The 16164-nt window shown below is 41.4% G+C and overlaps 1 protein-coding gene across 1 annotated transcript in view; it reads right to left on the bottom strand.

Annotated features, from left to right (window-relative positions):
- Positions 1-2493: 2493 nt before the first annotated feature.
- COL14A1 (collagen type XIV alpha 1 chain) overlaps positions 2494-16164 on the bottom strand; it is a 113625-nt gene continuing 99954 nt past the window's right edge. The window contains exons 43-48 of the mRNA XM_059482315.1: positions 14239-14274; positions 13756-13822; positions 13065-13253; positions 5859-5936; positions 4768-4923; positions 2494-3413 (exon numbers count right to left, since the gene is read on the bottom strand). Coding sequence (XP_059338298.1) covers positions 3091-3413; positions 4768-4923; positions 5859-5936; positions 13065-13253; positions 13756-13822; positions 14239-14274 — 849 coding nt within the window. The 3' untranslated portion in view covers positions 2494-3090. The remainder of the gene's footprint in view (positions 3414-4767; positions 4924-5858; positions 5937-13064; positions 13254-13755; positions 13823-14238; positions 14275-16164) is intronic.

The raw sequence follows: 16164 nt of genomic DNA, 5'->3' as shown, positions 1-16164 counted from the left end.
AATTTTACAATGTCTAGTGAGGAGAATTTGAGTGTTCTACATCTGTTTCATACAAGCATCATACAGGAAGAAAACCAGTTGTTTATTTATAACCATATTTCATTACATGAAATAAAGGTTTGGTATTGGGCCTTTCTTTGACATTCAAATGGGCTTATCCCAGGAAAAATTCCCACCTAGTGAATGTGCAGCCTTCACTTCCAAGTTAATTAGTACACTGCATTAACTAGTGAAAGTATTTTTGAAAGGCCTAGGTTGCAGTAAATGCTCTTTTCTGTAGTACACAGTTTATTGGTAAGATCTGTGTGGCATCAACTGTTCATCATGTGCTGAATCCTTCAGTAAGCAGCTTCACTTTCTTAGGTGGTCTGGAAAAAAGACACTCTTGATTATTCTGAGACTGGATTTTGGAGAAAATCCTGACAGAATGAGTCTTCTTTTGGCAAACAATTCCTGAATAGTATTTTTATAATTGGGTAGAGCACAGAGTAACTAGTTAGTTACTCTATTACTAACTAGTTACTCTAATAAAGAGTAACTACTACCCTAATAAAGAGTACTCTAATAAAGAGTAACTCTAATAAAGAGTGACTATATATGATTAATGATACCAGCAGCATTCTGGTCAGCATGGTGCCAGTAAATGGCACAGTAAATAGAAAGTTAAAATAAATTACCTACTGCAATTGAATCTCGTGCTTTAGTATATAAATTGTTATAAAATTTGAATTATTATGGCCACTTTATTTTCCCCAAGTCATTTGTTTAATTGACTCCATGTACATCCTATGGTGTGAGGAGGAGGTGGCAGTGGCAGCCTGTTGTGCAGGTGTGCAGCACAGGGGATCCCTCAGGCCCAGAGCACCAAACTCCTGTGAGCTGGGGGTGCTGTGCTGCTTCCAGCTGCTCCCCCAGCCCAGGGGACTGGTGTGGGAGCTGTTGGACTGGCACAGCACAGGGGACATTGACTGCACACCACAAGCACCCTCAGGGGTTTGGTCAGGCTGTTCATGTTCATGGAGTAGATATCAACAATTGCCTTATTTTGATCAGTGTGATTATGCTGTATCCCTACGTCCCTGGTGTTGCCCTGTGGTCTCATCAGTCTCTGCAGTCCCAAAAGAACCTGAGATTTGGATATAGTGTTGCAGGCCAGCCAGTCATGACTAATGTATTGTGCACTGTTAGCAGGAGACTCAAAGTCTTCCAAAGACAAAACAGGCAGAATTGCTGGAAAAAAAAAAGCTGATTTTTTCCATCAGTGACCTTCTCTGTCCCTACCACAGGACCTGCAGGTCAGCATATCTCAAGCAGAACTCTGAGCTGTCAGTAGAACATGGATGGGAGTGGGCTAACCAGGGAGGGGCAGAGGGAACTTGCAGCTGGGGTAAATTACCATGGGTGTTCACAGCCAGTGCCAGCAGGGAAATTAAAATTAACCCTGTGACCCCAGGCATTACTGTATTTAGTTTTAATAATACTTCTGAGTATCAGTTGCATGTGCCAGGCTGTGGTACCTGCTTGGGGCCAAGACAGCCATGGGGCCTCAGTGTTCTGTCAAGTGGGGTTAAGCTGCTAAAAAATAAAGTCCATAAACTACATTATACTTTTCTACCTTCTATTTTAAATGCAAGTGCAGGTAATGAAATGACATTAAACTCATATTCTATCAACTTTTATCACCTTTACCGAGGAAAATGGGTGGAGTCAGAGGTGAAAGAAGTAATGGGAAAAGAGAAAGAACCTAGGAAGGTATCCAGCCCCCAGCCAGAGCCTACTAGTTACATGTGCAAATCCTGTGTGCTACTAATGAGGCTGAATTTCAGGTGAGACAATTGGAGATTACACAGTAAAGGTACCCACTCATCTTCTTCCTGGTGAGCTAAGGGAGCTGCTGGCAGCAGTCAATACCTGACAGGCTTTTCTTTACTGTAGAATATGACTAGACCTGCTTCCAGTCAGGGATGAGCAGGAGGATGGTCCTGAGATGTGCAGGACAGCCTCTCCATGTCTGTATAGGGCTGTGAAAAAGTCTTCCAAACCTATGCTTTCATAAATGGCCATTCTTGAGCTAAATCTTGCTCAGTCTCCAGTGCTGTTCAGAGGTGTTTATTGAGTCTCTTTCTAACTTACCTTGTTTGTAGATGATGAATTGCTCTGTGCTCAAGTGGTTGGGTTGGTGGTTTGCCTTCCTCTCCTGGTTAGCTGATCCAAGTTGCCATCCCAGTTACACCTCCCAGTCTTTTGACTTGGGCATGTTGGCATGAGGAATCTCACATCTACAGTTGGTACACCTACCTCAGCTCAGTTACTCTCTGCACTTGTCCATATACAAGTTAAAAATAAGGCTAAGTAATGTTTATACTACATCATTTAAAATAAAACTGTTGCCCCAAAGTGTTGAAAACAGGAAATGTATTTCCTTCTTGTTACATTCTGTCCCCTGAAGGTCTAATGCAATTGTTTTGAGTTAAAAATCAAATGAATACAGAATTACCATACAAAAGCTTGCAACTTTTATTTACGTACAAAACAGAAAGGAAAGAGGTTCACAATAAATTATCAGTGTGCTCCCACAGAACATTCTTGCTTATTTATTTTAGGTGAGTTAATGGTCTGTAATGTAAGAAATCTTTACAAAAGGATGATAACTGGGGTGCAAGGACACCTGATACATTGTTCTCCAGTGGATTTAGTCAGGTTACTCTGCTAGTAAAGCAATTAATCCAAAACAAAGAGAAAGTAATCAGCTGAGAAAAACTGGATAACAAAACATTAACTTTTGTGAATGGTTCTACACACACCACCTAGCCAGATGCATTTTTCAGATGCAGTTTGAAGAGTGAACGGAACAGTACTCCAGAGAAAGATCTACAAGTGACCTTTCATCATCAGCTAGCACCAACCCACTAACATACTAAACTTCTGGCATGCAAGATAATTACCATTATTTGTTGTGTCAACTGGCCACGTACACTTTTTTCTCCTTTAACATAAGAGCCTGTAAACATCTTCAGTGACAGGTGAGGAGGCACTGGGGCAAAAGGCCAAACACGGGTGTGCATAAAATGTTTCCCTTTTTTAAGCAGTTCATTGAGAGGGGCTTTTTCCGTTTGCCTTTGTGCGTTCTGGGGTCGTGGCACTCCTTTTGGCTATCCTCCTTGCGAAGCGACTGATGCCCGGGGACCTCAGCTCAACGGCTTCCATCTCTTCTTGGACAGGAGTGAACTCTGGTTGAGCAAGATGAGGTGATGGATAGGACTGGGAGTATGGGGACGGTAAGGGGTAGGACCCGTGAACTACGTACGGCTGTTGCTCACCATCATAAAGGTCCTCAGGGTCATAGATTTGGTAGGAGTTATGTGGCAACTGCACTACTGGGATGTCTTGATCAGTTGGCTCACCGTATCCACCTTAACCCACCACCACCAAGAGTATTCATACGGTTAACACAGGAGAAGGGGAGTAGAAAATTAAAGCATTCATTAGGAAATTGACATTTTATATATAGATATATTTCTATATCATGTGTGTGAGTATATATATAATCTTTAAATACACATCTTTTATTCACATAAAGGAACAATGAAAACATTTAACAAAATTAATAAGCTGGAGCAATTGGAAACCCACCAACAGACAGCCAAGTTAGTTGGAAACCACCACCACAATTTGTCAAATGTCCAATTGTAATACTGTGCTCATTATACACTGCACACTCTGCCTGCTATAGCTTATTCCAATTATGAGCTAGAATACATGAGCAGCAGGCAAAAATGGGTCAGGCAATAATTTTTTAGCAGTGCCAGGAAGCCAAGTGCATGTACAGCAGCTGTAAGTTCATTAGTGGTAGTCATTATCGTTGCTGGAAAGCACAGAGCAGTTCAGCATCCATCTCTGACCTTCAGCCCAATGAGACCTGAACCAGAATGAGCCTTTCACCTTCTGGATTCGTAGCCATTGTAAGGGATTGGGCCTTAAAACAGGAAATGAACAATGGGGAGGGGAAGTGAGGAGAAAAGGATAGGAAGAGACGACAAGAAAAACATTCAGGTAAGTAAAACATACAAATAGCTCAGGGGCAGATTAAACTGTAAACAGCAAACAAATATGCCTTATGCATAACATTTGTAGTTTAGCACTCTCCTAATTAATTTTGATTTTAGATTGGGTGATTTAAGTTTTGGTAATTTTGTTAACTTCTTCCCATGGCCTCTCCATGCTACAACAAGATGGGAAAGGAGGATACAGAGAAGATATAGAAGGAATAATTTTTTCCAGGTGGCTTCACTGGTTAATGATGGACACGTGCATCCCTGTGCCAGGTTACACTACTACAGGTTTAGTAAGGGTCATGCTCTCATGCCACTCAGAGGCACATGGAAGGGGAGGTTGAGCAACACGTTTGAGAAACTACAAGTGTAAAAACTCTGCTGTCACAAACATGAGTTGGTAGGGCTTCAACACAGAATCTGGAGATGGAGCAGGCTCATACAGCTACACAAACACATACAGGACAAAACCCACTAGGCAGGATCAGTTTTACAGGCTGGGATCAGATGGAGGTCACTTCCTTTGGTCACTATGCTGGGTCACCTTCTCTTCTTGATGCAGTCCCACAAAGTAGAGCCACACTGGACACGCAGGTTTAAGGAGCCACCACCTTTTAGTGCAAGTTTCACTGGTAGCCTCCATCTCACTTGGGCTGTTAGAAAGTGCCACCCACACCTCTGCCAGGGGCAGCAATCCCGACTCCTCGCTACTCACCTCCCATGCCGTAGCCAGCGCAGGAGGATGGGTCACAGTACCCGGGAGGCCCAGCAGGACCCGCTGAGCCCGGGGACCCCGTGTGACCAGCAGGACCTCGTGGGCCCGGAGACCCTGGTGGGCCCGGGCTGCCAGTCCGACTTTCTCCTGGAGGTCCTGCATAGAACAGGGAGATGAAACATCTGCATAGTGTCGTTCATGAAAGCAGGGACATGAGGCCATCTTTCCTGGCCTGGAAAACATGGACTGAGTGTGCTATAAACACTTCCAGGAGACAGCCTGAGAGGAGGAACAAGGCATCCTGGCTCTGACTCCTCTGGGCAAGCTGAGGGAAGACTTCAGCCTCTGGCAAGGAAGACAGAGCAGCAGCCTGAGAGGAGACCCACTTCCAATGAGCTTCCTCTCTGACTGCTGCTTCATTTTCCTTGCCAGAGACAGCTTCTAGGCAGAACTGGAGCAAATGTTTCACCAAACATCAGACTTCTGGAAAGGGATTTTCATGGGGAAAGGACAGCCCTGGATGCCAGCACAGCTCTTGATTCCTCCCACTCCCTTTCAATACAGAATCTGGGTAATGCTGTGACTTGATACCAGTGCCTAACAGCCAGGATATCCTCCTGAGGTCAATGCAATTTCACTCCTGTTTCAACAGGACCTGGTTATCACTCTTTCTGCTTTTCCAGGACCTAAATATAAATCCATGTGATATAATGTGCTTAATTACTATACATTTCTCTGTCAGCCCCCGTTTAGATATGACATTAAGTCAATGAGAAAACAAATGTAATTAGTCCAGACTAATTTTTCCCCTTCTAGAACCATGTCTGGAAAAAAAAATACATGAAACATTTTTAAAAGGTGGGCTGGGGAAGCAGTTTATCATAGGGAAAATGAAAGTACTTGTGTGATGGGTGACACCATCATGTGGCACATCCCAACATGATATTACATAGTAAGAGCATTGTAACAGTTAAGGTGCCTGAACTGCTACTCTTCTGCTACTCTCCTTAAGGAGAAAGACAGAGCTACTGTAAGCTTCCTCACACATGGGTCAGAATGGTCTAATCCAGATGCCTCAAATGTAAATTTACCTGTGGATCCTGGTGGGCCTCGGGGTCCTTGTGTTCCAACACCTGGATTGCCTTTCTCTCCTTTCTCACCTGGTAAACCTAAGGAAATAGTATTCAGTCACATTTTGATCAAAAGTGTGAGCAGTGTTTATTATTTAACCAGGATTATAGTTCCATATGTTATTTTTCATCTAAAAACAGATGGCAAAGAAGGAAGAAGGTGAAAAATGAAAATTATTTGGTTCTTTTTCCATTCCCTCCCCTGACAGCCTCTGAAGGGAAATGTCATTCTTGGGGTCTTAAACATTCCTGCTGCCATGGTGGTTTCCTCAGGATGGCATGCAGAGGCATCAGCCAGTTTCCAGGCTGCACTTCCTGTGGAAAGCTCCCTCTGGACTACCCCAACGTGCAACCATTGTACGTCAGAAGATTCTTCCACGCCTCGTAGCTATAAATTACTGTGGGGCCCATAAAAGTCAAATTTCAGTGCTACAGCAAATTTTCCTTCAAACATTCACCCACTAAAGAGTGGTACAGGACAAAATTGTTAATGGAGAGAATTGTTAGCAGTTACGGCAGATTCTTGCTAAAACATGAGAAAGGAGTTTCATCGCAGTCAAAATCTGACTCCCAAGTAAAGCCCAATCCAAGTGTTTCCCAGTCTTGAAACTCTGATATTCCAAAAGGCAGACCCAGTGAGTTGTGCTCCTGCACTCGCTCATGGCACTAAATTTCTCTCCCTGTGTCTGATCCAGGGAGATCACAAATCTAGTAATTCAGAGAAAGCACTGCTTACTTCCAGCTTTCCATCTCCTTCTGCACTACCACTATGGCATCTTATAAAAACACTTTCTATATGCAGACATCACAATAAGCAGTGTTGAACTATAGTAGGTGTCAAAACTATAAATTCCAGACCCTGAGTTTCCACTGGTGACTTGGAAATTCTCATAAAGTCTGTGTTTGATTTGGATGGTTCAGAGACACCAAATCCTGGCTGGTTTGTGGGACTTCCCCCCCATTTTCCAGACCTCCCTCCCAGTACTGGTAATTGCTCTCCCGGCTTCACAGTTTCCCTGCTTTCAGAATCAAAGTCTATACATGGCACCTTCATCAACACAGAGCAGAAAGAAAACAGCTGCTGCCCTAGATGGGGCAATATCCACAGTTCAACTGACTGGGCTCCTTCCCTCAGGTAACTGCTCAGGTAACTGCTGCCTCTTAGGGCAAAACAGCTGGAGAACACCTCATTTTTGCAAGGAATCATAGAATCACAGAATATGCTGAGTTGGAAGACACCACAAAGATCATCGAGGCTGGTTCCCAGGACCATCACGAGAGTCACACCCTGAGCCTGAGAGCATTGTCCGAATGCTTCTTGAGCTCTGTCAGGCTTGGTGCTGTGACCACTGCCCTGGGGAGCTGTTCCTGTGCCCAACCACCCTCTGGGTAAAGAACCTTTTCCTGATATCCAACCTATGGCCATCCACTTCAGGCCATTCCCTTGGGTTCTGTCACTGTCACCACAGAGAACAGATCAGTGCCTGCCCCTCCTTTTCTCCTCATGAGGAAGTTGTAACTGAGCAAAGCAAGTGGCCTCAGCCCCTCCTTATCAGGTTTCCCCTCAGGGAGTCACCGAAGATCTTTTACCTTCTTAAGCTAATTTGCAATGGAAGCAAATAAGTAAATAAAGAGTCTAAGTGTGAGAAAAATTGTAATTAAAACCCATCAGTAGCAAAGAATTGCTCACATCAAGTTTATCAAATATTAGTCTGCCGAACTGAAGTGGATTCAGTATCTGTGGATGAGTTCTGGGTCTTCTGCAGGAACAAGAGTCTTCTAGGGCAACTTACTGTCTGACCCAACCACATGGAAAACACAGGCCACACCACTGCAACCAGTAAACCCACAGCAAGGACATAATTTTTCACCAAAGCATGGATGACCTCTTTACCTTACCTCAGCAAGGTTCTCTGCCACTGTCCTGGCATAGTTAAGGCATTGCCTGTTTCCCTTCTTTGCCTTTTATTTCATTCAGTTGCATAATTTTGAGGGAAGAGTGGTGGTGGCTTTTTCCACATGCTTGAAATTTTGCTTAGCCCTGGCTTGCTTCAAACATATGCAGAAACTCATCTATTGCAATTCTCTGTGCTGCAGGCCTTGTAACAAGGTAACTGTGTCCAAATTATCTCTTACCCCACAGGACCTGCAGGGAAAGGTTTGCCCTTTGCAAAAGGCCAAGTCTGTTTGAATTGCTTTTTTCCTGAGAAGACTGACCCACCACAACCATCTGCAATCTGCCCAGCTGTTTAGCACAAGGACCATTGCTTATCCTCCTGCATGGTAACATTACTTGGTGACTTCAAAGGCAGCAGCCACAATGTTTTGAAATGACAGCCTGCCATGCACTCAATTGTAATTATTAACACACACCAAACTACACACTTATATGTGATGTTCACAGGATAAAATGTCAGTAAGAAATGCTGAACATGGAACAAATCTACTCAGGCTAAGAAGAAAACATTCATTCTAGAATAAATGATGAATCTCTTGTGCAGAGCAAAACTTCTTTAAAAGCAAACATGGAAGGCCAAGATAAAAGTCTGCATCAGGTTTCTTTTAGTCCGATTTCCAGTAAAGTTTATCCAAGTTAAAGAGAACATAAACACTGATGCAAAAATATCATACTCCTAAGGCAAAATGGTCATGAGTTAAAGCCATGGGTTTCCCTAAGGGACTTAAGAGACTCACAGACCTCTTGGCTCACTTCTTATAAATGGCAGAATATTCAAAATTCACCCAAGTCATCTTTGGTGCCAGCAGAGCATGGCTTACAGAAAGCCAACCAGACAAGCCATCACTTGGGGGTTACTGCATTGCAGTTTACTGTAAAGGGTAATTGCCCTCAGAATGAAAGTCTGCATATCAAAACTTGCCATTTGAGTAAAAAATGCCTACAGGTCCCAGGAACAGCTTTCATGTTTGTGGTCTGGACATGCTTCAGAAATACCATCAAACTGTCTCTCCCCTTCATGCTAACAATGGGTTTATGTCTATCCCCATCCAAAATAAGCAATGTCTTCATTTCAGCCCCATGGAGATCACAAGCAACTGAAATCAATGATTTCCAACCCTTCACTAAAGATAACTCTGATAGCATCAGTTATTGAAAACAACACCAAGGTTATGAACACATTCTCTAGCAAAGAAAAATAAATTTCCATGGTATCTGCACAAATGGAAATCTCAGGTGTTCTTTAGCTAATTTTGTCTTTAAAGGAATACTGTCCTGTGAGGAGAACTATGTATTGCACTTAAGAAAAATTAAACTACTACCAAAAATATCCTCTTTTCAAGATGTTCAGCTGTGAGCATCTGTGAGCATCTGTGAGTGTAAAATAACACACAGTTGTGATTTTTTTCTTTCTTTATCCAGATGAAGCTAAAACTGGAAATAAAAATATTTAATTGACAAAACTGGCAAAAGTTCCATTTAATTCCACTGAAATTTTGCCATCACAGCTGTAAATGTGTCTTTTGATAACACATGTTTAACTGGGGCTCTTTCATATGAAGCCAGGAAGCAAATAAGGATGAAGCTGTACTTGAGAACAGAAACTTTCCCAGTGACAGTTTAGGTATTTATTGTACTTTAATCATAGTGGGATGGGCTGAGTAGCTGTAAGTTTTATTCAGCACTTCAGAACACATAAGAATTGAAGTCCATTCAGTAGTAGAACTGCACTTCCACAGCATCTGAAGGTTAGCAGTGCCCCAGAATAATTTTACTATGGCTTTTCCATTTTTCCACAATGTTGAGAAAACAACCCATGCATTATAAAAATAACTGAAAACCAAAGAGAAGAAAAGAACGTGTTGATTCTTTTGGTTTCTATACTATTTTGCAGAGGTGCAACTATTTCCTGGGCACTTAGAAGCCAGACACTAGTTGTTTAAGTCCCAGATCATAAACAAAACCAAAACAAAATATGTTCAAATTAGCTGAAATGAGAATAGAAACCAATGCTGTGAGCTAGTTAAAATTAAAATAGAGATGAGGGCTGTGAATAATCAGTGTTTGGTTTTTTTCCAAACTCCTATACTTATGCAAATAAGCAAAGGGCAAAATTCTAGTAACTTATCTGGGATTATGTACTGCAGGGGCCTGGTAATACAACGTGGCCTCTCAGCTGGCAGCAGACACTGAGAACTGGATCTGTCAGGAGAATGGCTTGTCCTTTCTCACTGAGGTGGTCTTTCCTGGAAGGACCAGCTCAGTGTGTGTTACCAGTGAGAGGAATCCCACCCAGGAATGGGACATCATGGACCTAGAAGTTCAAGTGGAGGTTTCTAGCAGAACTCCATACACTCATCCATGTCTCCTTCCAAAGCCTCTGATAAACGCTTGGCAGAGTGACAAGGAAAACAAGGGAAAAGAAGCTGTTGGCCAGGCAAGTTAGCAGGGAAGTTCACTGGTGTCTCTCACTGCTGACATTTCCAGTACAGCTCTCTTTGGTGCACCATTTCTAACCAGTTCCACACCTGCTTTCTGAAGTGTTCCCTCCTTACAGGCTGGGATTGAGGAGGTGATAGGCAAGAGAGGTGAGGTGAAAGAAACACCTGGCCTCCTCACCTTTTCATCTTCCTGCTCTACCAGAACCTTGCCACTCAGCTCAGAGCCAGGAACAGGCTCCTGCAGCAATTCCTACAGTTTGAGGGAGAATTAGAAACACTGCTAGATAAGCAAACAGGTGGTTTTTCCTTCTAATGACTATTACTGCTCAGCACACTCTGTTGCAGGACATTTTCTGAACTTAAACGTGGAGCCTGACTTTCAGAGTTGAACATTAAATTGGCTTCATATATAACCAAAATGCTGATGACATCAGTGAAAAGAAACACATTCTGCATAAAGACTTCCAGGTGGCTGGAGGGAGATCTTCAGGACAGGATGATACGTTGTGTTTGCTGAACAAGTTAAATGCAAACAGTGTTTCAGAACACAGCAAGGGATGGGTTCCATTTACCTTCCTCTCTGTTGTCACTGGAAACTTTAAAACCTTTCCTTCCATCCAGAAGCTGAGCAATTTTAGTCTGCTGCTTCTGTGTAGGATATGCATTAGGAATAAAGTGAGAATTGGGAATCCATGAAAAATTTCCAATCATTCTCCACAAGCATGAGGCTGGTTAAATAATTTCCAATCTTCATTTTTGCATTTTGAGGTTAGCTTCGAGAAATGGATTCAGAAATACCCCAAGAGTCTGCAGCAAAAGGTATCTTCCTGCTCAGTAAAGTGCTACAGCATCAAACACACATCAGTCTGAAAGTTCAGTTGCTTCTGAAGAAATCAAATCCTCAAGGAGTAATAAATTATTATATAATTTTGCCTAGTTTCTGAAGGAGCTCCTTCATCTTTCTTCCAGATTCTGTTCAAAGCTCCAGTTACATGAATGTCCTAAAATCCATTTCAACTCCAAATAAACCAGCCAATTATTTTGTCCTAAAGTTTACACATGCATTCTTGAAACAACCTCATTTTAAGCTGAAAATATCATAGAACACTACCAACATTTGGTACCACATTTTATGAAAATCTGACTGCAGTTCTGAGGGATGCTTGATTAGAGCTTTCTCTCTACCAAGTATAAGACTCCCCACAAGCACTACCTGCCAAAATCAGTCCCTTCTAACACCAGTTATTCATATGGAGAGGAAAGGGTAATAGAGAGGGAAGGGGCAATATTCTTTCTAATGTCTTTTTACCTTTTCTGTACTCTGCTGCCAATGCTGCTTCCCAAACATTAATATTGTCTGCAGTGGGCCAACCCACATCATATTTCATTTAAATTACTGTGTCTAATCACTCTGTGATCCCACAATGTGTGTCTGGACATCAGCACAGCAAATACAATAGAAAGTACAGAATATGTTGGACATATTCCTTTTTTGTAGCCTGGTGTTTTGTTTGTCCCTTTTCTGAAGTCCTAGCTTGAAAAACCTCTTCCCAAAAAGAAGGGAAAGATTTAAAATATGCTGGTGTGGAATCAAATATCCTGAAATCTGCATTCAGTATCTCCAGACCACCCTTTTAAAAGTCAGTTCCTCGATTGCTGTCTCTTCCAGTCTTCTTTTCTACTTGTCTCACACTCCCTCATTCCTCCTCCTTCCTGGACAGTGCCTGGTTTTTGCTCAGCTGGAGCAGGCAACAGCAGGACTGAAGGCTCAGTACCTGGAACCTTGCCTCTTTTTTCAAAATGGTGATGGAATTTACAGTCTTGAGGGCAAGACTCACAGGTTCACTCAAAGATTTTCTATTAAAAACAATGTTATAACTATGGTCATAATGGCTACTGTGAACTGGAACTATTAAGCTCCTGAACAGTCTACACAGCAATTAATTTTTAAAACCCCATTAGCAGATTTTGTAACAGCAACACCAATTCACTGCTTGTAAATATCACATTTGTCTCTTGGGTTTTGGGTCACCTCCTCATGTGATGTTCTTCAAAGCACTTTCACAATTATAGCTCTACTCAGTATTGTGTCCTGAGGTTAGTGCTACTCTGGGACACAAAAGATAGCCCAGGCTGCACAGAAAGAGAGTAAATGAAACATGGAACTTGTTTTGTTATTAGACAATGCTCATGGAGGAAAGGAGAATGGGATCTAGCCTTCATATGAGAATACAGAAGAGAATTCTTGTAAATGTTAAGTGTATTACTTCTCTCTGACCTCACCATTTCTTCTTCTTGATTCTCTCAACCCCTCAAACTAGGAATTTTTCCCTCTTCTTATCAATCCTGCTCCTTTCAGGTGGCCATTACTCAGAAATTTATAGACTGACATATTTGAAGTTATCAGAAAAGCTCAGCATTTCCCCACATCAGTTTTGCATCTGACTTTTTTCAAATGCTCTTTTGCTTATACATTTAGGGATTCTGCTCACTTTGAGGCCTTACTAAGAAGAAACACGATGTGATGCGATCTGCACAATTAAATTCCACCAGTCTTCAGCAGTTAAACATTAAACCTCTGTCTGGTCCTACCAAAACACACTTGGCAAAGCCTGCATGACTTTCATGACAGAGTCTCCAGAGCCTTCATAATGGTCTGTATTAAGGTCACTAATTAATTAGTGAGAAAATGTTGCTTTCTGTAGACAGGAGACAAAAGCTGTTAGAATGTATCAGGAAAGGGAGGTATTTGTGAAGTATGAAGCCTACCTCTTTCTCCTGGTCTTCCTGGCTGACCAGGGCTTCCTGGAAACCCTTGCATGCCTGGAGATCCTTGCTCACCCTGTGGCCCTGGAGCCCCTGGCCGACCTGGCTCGCCAGGAGGCCCCGCGATGGTTCGAGTTGAGACAGACTGGCTGGGGATCTGGTTCAGAATCGAGTTATATCTTGCCATATGACCTGTCAGGAAAAAAAAGTAGCAGTGGAAAATCTTGTTCAGCAAAGTTACAGCAGAGTACTGGCAGGTTCTCAAGGCTGTGGTCTGTCATGGTTTGGTATTATGAAGTCGTGCACTTGTTGGAGGAGAAATAACAGGTTACAGAGTGCACAGAAAATGGAAGAACTGTTATGCAGGATTTTATTTTCTTACTTTGGCAAGGGTTTGGGAGGCTTTTGTATTTTATGTCTATAAAAATTTAAAACTGGTACAGCAGAAGCTTCTGTAAACTGTAATAGCTTGGAGACAATTACAGCTTTTTTTTTCAGCAGGCTGATGCTAATCAGCTCTAGTTGGACACAAATCCAGTTGAACATAAATCTAGTTGAAACATAAATCTCAACTGTCTAGTTTAAAACAAACAGATCCCCTTGGATATTTTGCAAAGTGTCATATTTGTAAGTAGCTGTGGCAGGAAAAGATCCATTCCAGAGAGAGAAGCACGTGGACTGTCCGTGTACTTGCCTTGGATGAGCTGCTCACACACTTGACGAGCAACAGCCCGGACCATAGCCTGGGACTGGAGATCACCCTGGAAAACAACAGCACAGAGTCATGAAACAGCCCTGAGCTGACAGCACTTGGAGCAAAGAAGGATATTTATTATTGCTGAGACATCATATCCTCACAGATGAGAAAGGAAAGCCAAAGAAATTTTGTGATTTCACTGGTTCCCATTTCTCTTTTTGGCCAGCAATCAGAGGTCTGAGAAGATAACCCTAATGAGAGATTTGGAGGCATGCTTACTGCCACATACTTCCCACCTTGAAAACATCAATGTAGCTATATAAAAGACATATCTGGAAAAGAAGGAAAGTTTGCTTAATTGCAAAGAGAAAATTACTGTTCCTGTAAACACAGAGAAACATAATTTTTTTGGAAAAGTTCTTTATGAGAAAGAAGGCCAGGAAGGAAAAAATCCCACAGCTAACATGAACATAGACTTACCCTTTCACCTCTTTCCCCCTTAGCTCCAGGAGGACCCTATGAAAAGATTTATTACAAAATTAATTCTCATTTTGTTCTGTTCAAAATTTTAACACCTGAACTTTGTCTGCCTTGCAGATTCATAGTAAAGGGAGAAGAAATAGACCATAAGCCAGCTTTCAGGAGGTTATGTGACAGTGACAAATACACTTCTATCATTTCAGTACTGAACAAAATGTTCACCTTTGGCAATTACATGGGAACAATGACTTTCACAAGTGTTTGCCACACACTGAATTCACTTATTCAAAGTCATAGCAAGGTCAGGCCACCACATGCATTTCATATGGCTGAAACAGGTCTAACTTTTGCAAAATAGCAGCCTGAAATTTGCTGTTCCGGGACTCTGCATCCCTTATGAGCAGAGCGAGCAATGGGATTAAACTGCACAGAAAATTACATTTGACATTAAGGATAATGTAAGACTGTAATGATGGTGAGGAGGATTGTGGATTGAAACAGGTTGTCTGGGGCACTTGCACCTTCACCAGTGTCATTTTTTAGGCTACACATTTCTCTGAACTCCTGAAGCAAGGAAAGGAGTTGGTCAGAGCCTGGTGCTGATAACACCAAGGCCAAGGTTTGATGCCTGTATGGGCCAAACTCTTGAGAGCTGGACCTGATGATCCTTGTGGTTCCCTCCCCACTCAGACTGTTCTGTGCTTCTGTGTAGGTAACCAGCTGACAGATACATGGTTAAGCACAGTTTATTCTGTCCTTGGAGAGAGGAAACTCCTACAAAGACTAAAAGACCATTTCAAAGGACTCTCTTCTATAACTCTATGTTTTGGAATAGAAAGCTAAGTGATTTTTCAGCCACCTGTTTATTTCTGCACAGCTAGAGTCTAACCATGCACAGCAGAGCTATGGCATAACTCACAGGAATATCTACACTCTAGAAAATTTTGTTCAGTATCTGGAACATGTGTTTGGACAGGAACTGCATAGTCAACATGTTATATATTTATAGTAAAGGTTCCAAAGCTCATCAAATCTCCTTTATAGATTCCATGATTAGACTTAGAAACTATGCAGAACTGGGCATTTAGATTATTATGTTTGCTTATAAATTATCAATCAATTTAATTTCATTTCCACTTAACCAAATGAAAATGCTTGCATTGGCCTAAATCTTCAAACCAAACTGAATTTTGGAAAAAAATTCTATTCTGAAAATAGAATTTACAAAAATACACACTGTTCCACTTTGATGTCATTAAAAACTAAATAGGATGTTTACTGTAATAGATGGGAAAAAGCTGAGCAGGCTTTATAATTAAACAAGTAGTCAAATGTTAAAATATTAATACATAATATTGTCTGAACTCTTACAGAGACAAAAAAGTCCACTATATATATTCTCTTTTATATCAAATGCACATTGATTTCATTGTTGTATTCCTTTCTTCTAGTCATTTTTTTGTGAGGTTGTTAAAATAATTCATAAAAAAATAGCAGTTGAGAGATAAACTTAATATTGGAGGTTCCTAATACTAATTTTAGATATAGAGGATATAATTTTCCAAAAATTACATAAATTATATAAAAAGCCCTAGTCATTAGTCAATTTTTCTAATTTAAACACAGAGTAACCTCAAGAGCCAGGTTTTTATTCATATATTATTTTCACAGTTTGGAAATCAGGATAATATTTTGGAAATAATCAGGTTAACAAAGACTTAAATTTCCAGAGAGTCGCTGGAAGGGCAAAGGGAAAAAAAAGAAGAATGTAATTACACAAAGACTTCAAATTCACATAGTTGTGTTTTTAACTTCTGTGTTTGAGTCTTGTGTTTTGACTTTAATCCCCATATTCCAAACATTGTATGTAAGATCAACAAATATATTTAATTACAAAGAACGAACAAAGGAAGGTCAATATGATGT

The sequence above is a fragment of the Ammospiza nelsoni genome, chromosome 1 (assembly GCF_027579445.1).
Source record: "Ammospiza nelsoni isolate bAmmNel1 chromosome 1, bAmmNel1.pri, whole genome shotgun sequence".
Lineage (NCBI taxonomy): Eukaryota > Metazoa > Chordata > Aves > Passeriformes > Passerellidae > Ammospiza > Ammospiza nelsoni.
The sequence above is the reverse complement of the archived record's forward strand: the minus strand, read 5'-3'. Positions and strand labels throughout refer to the sequence as shown.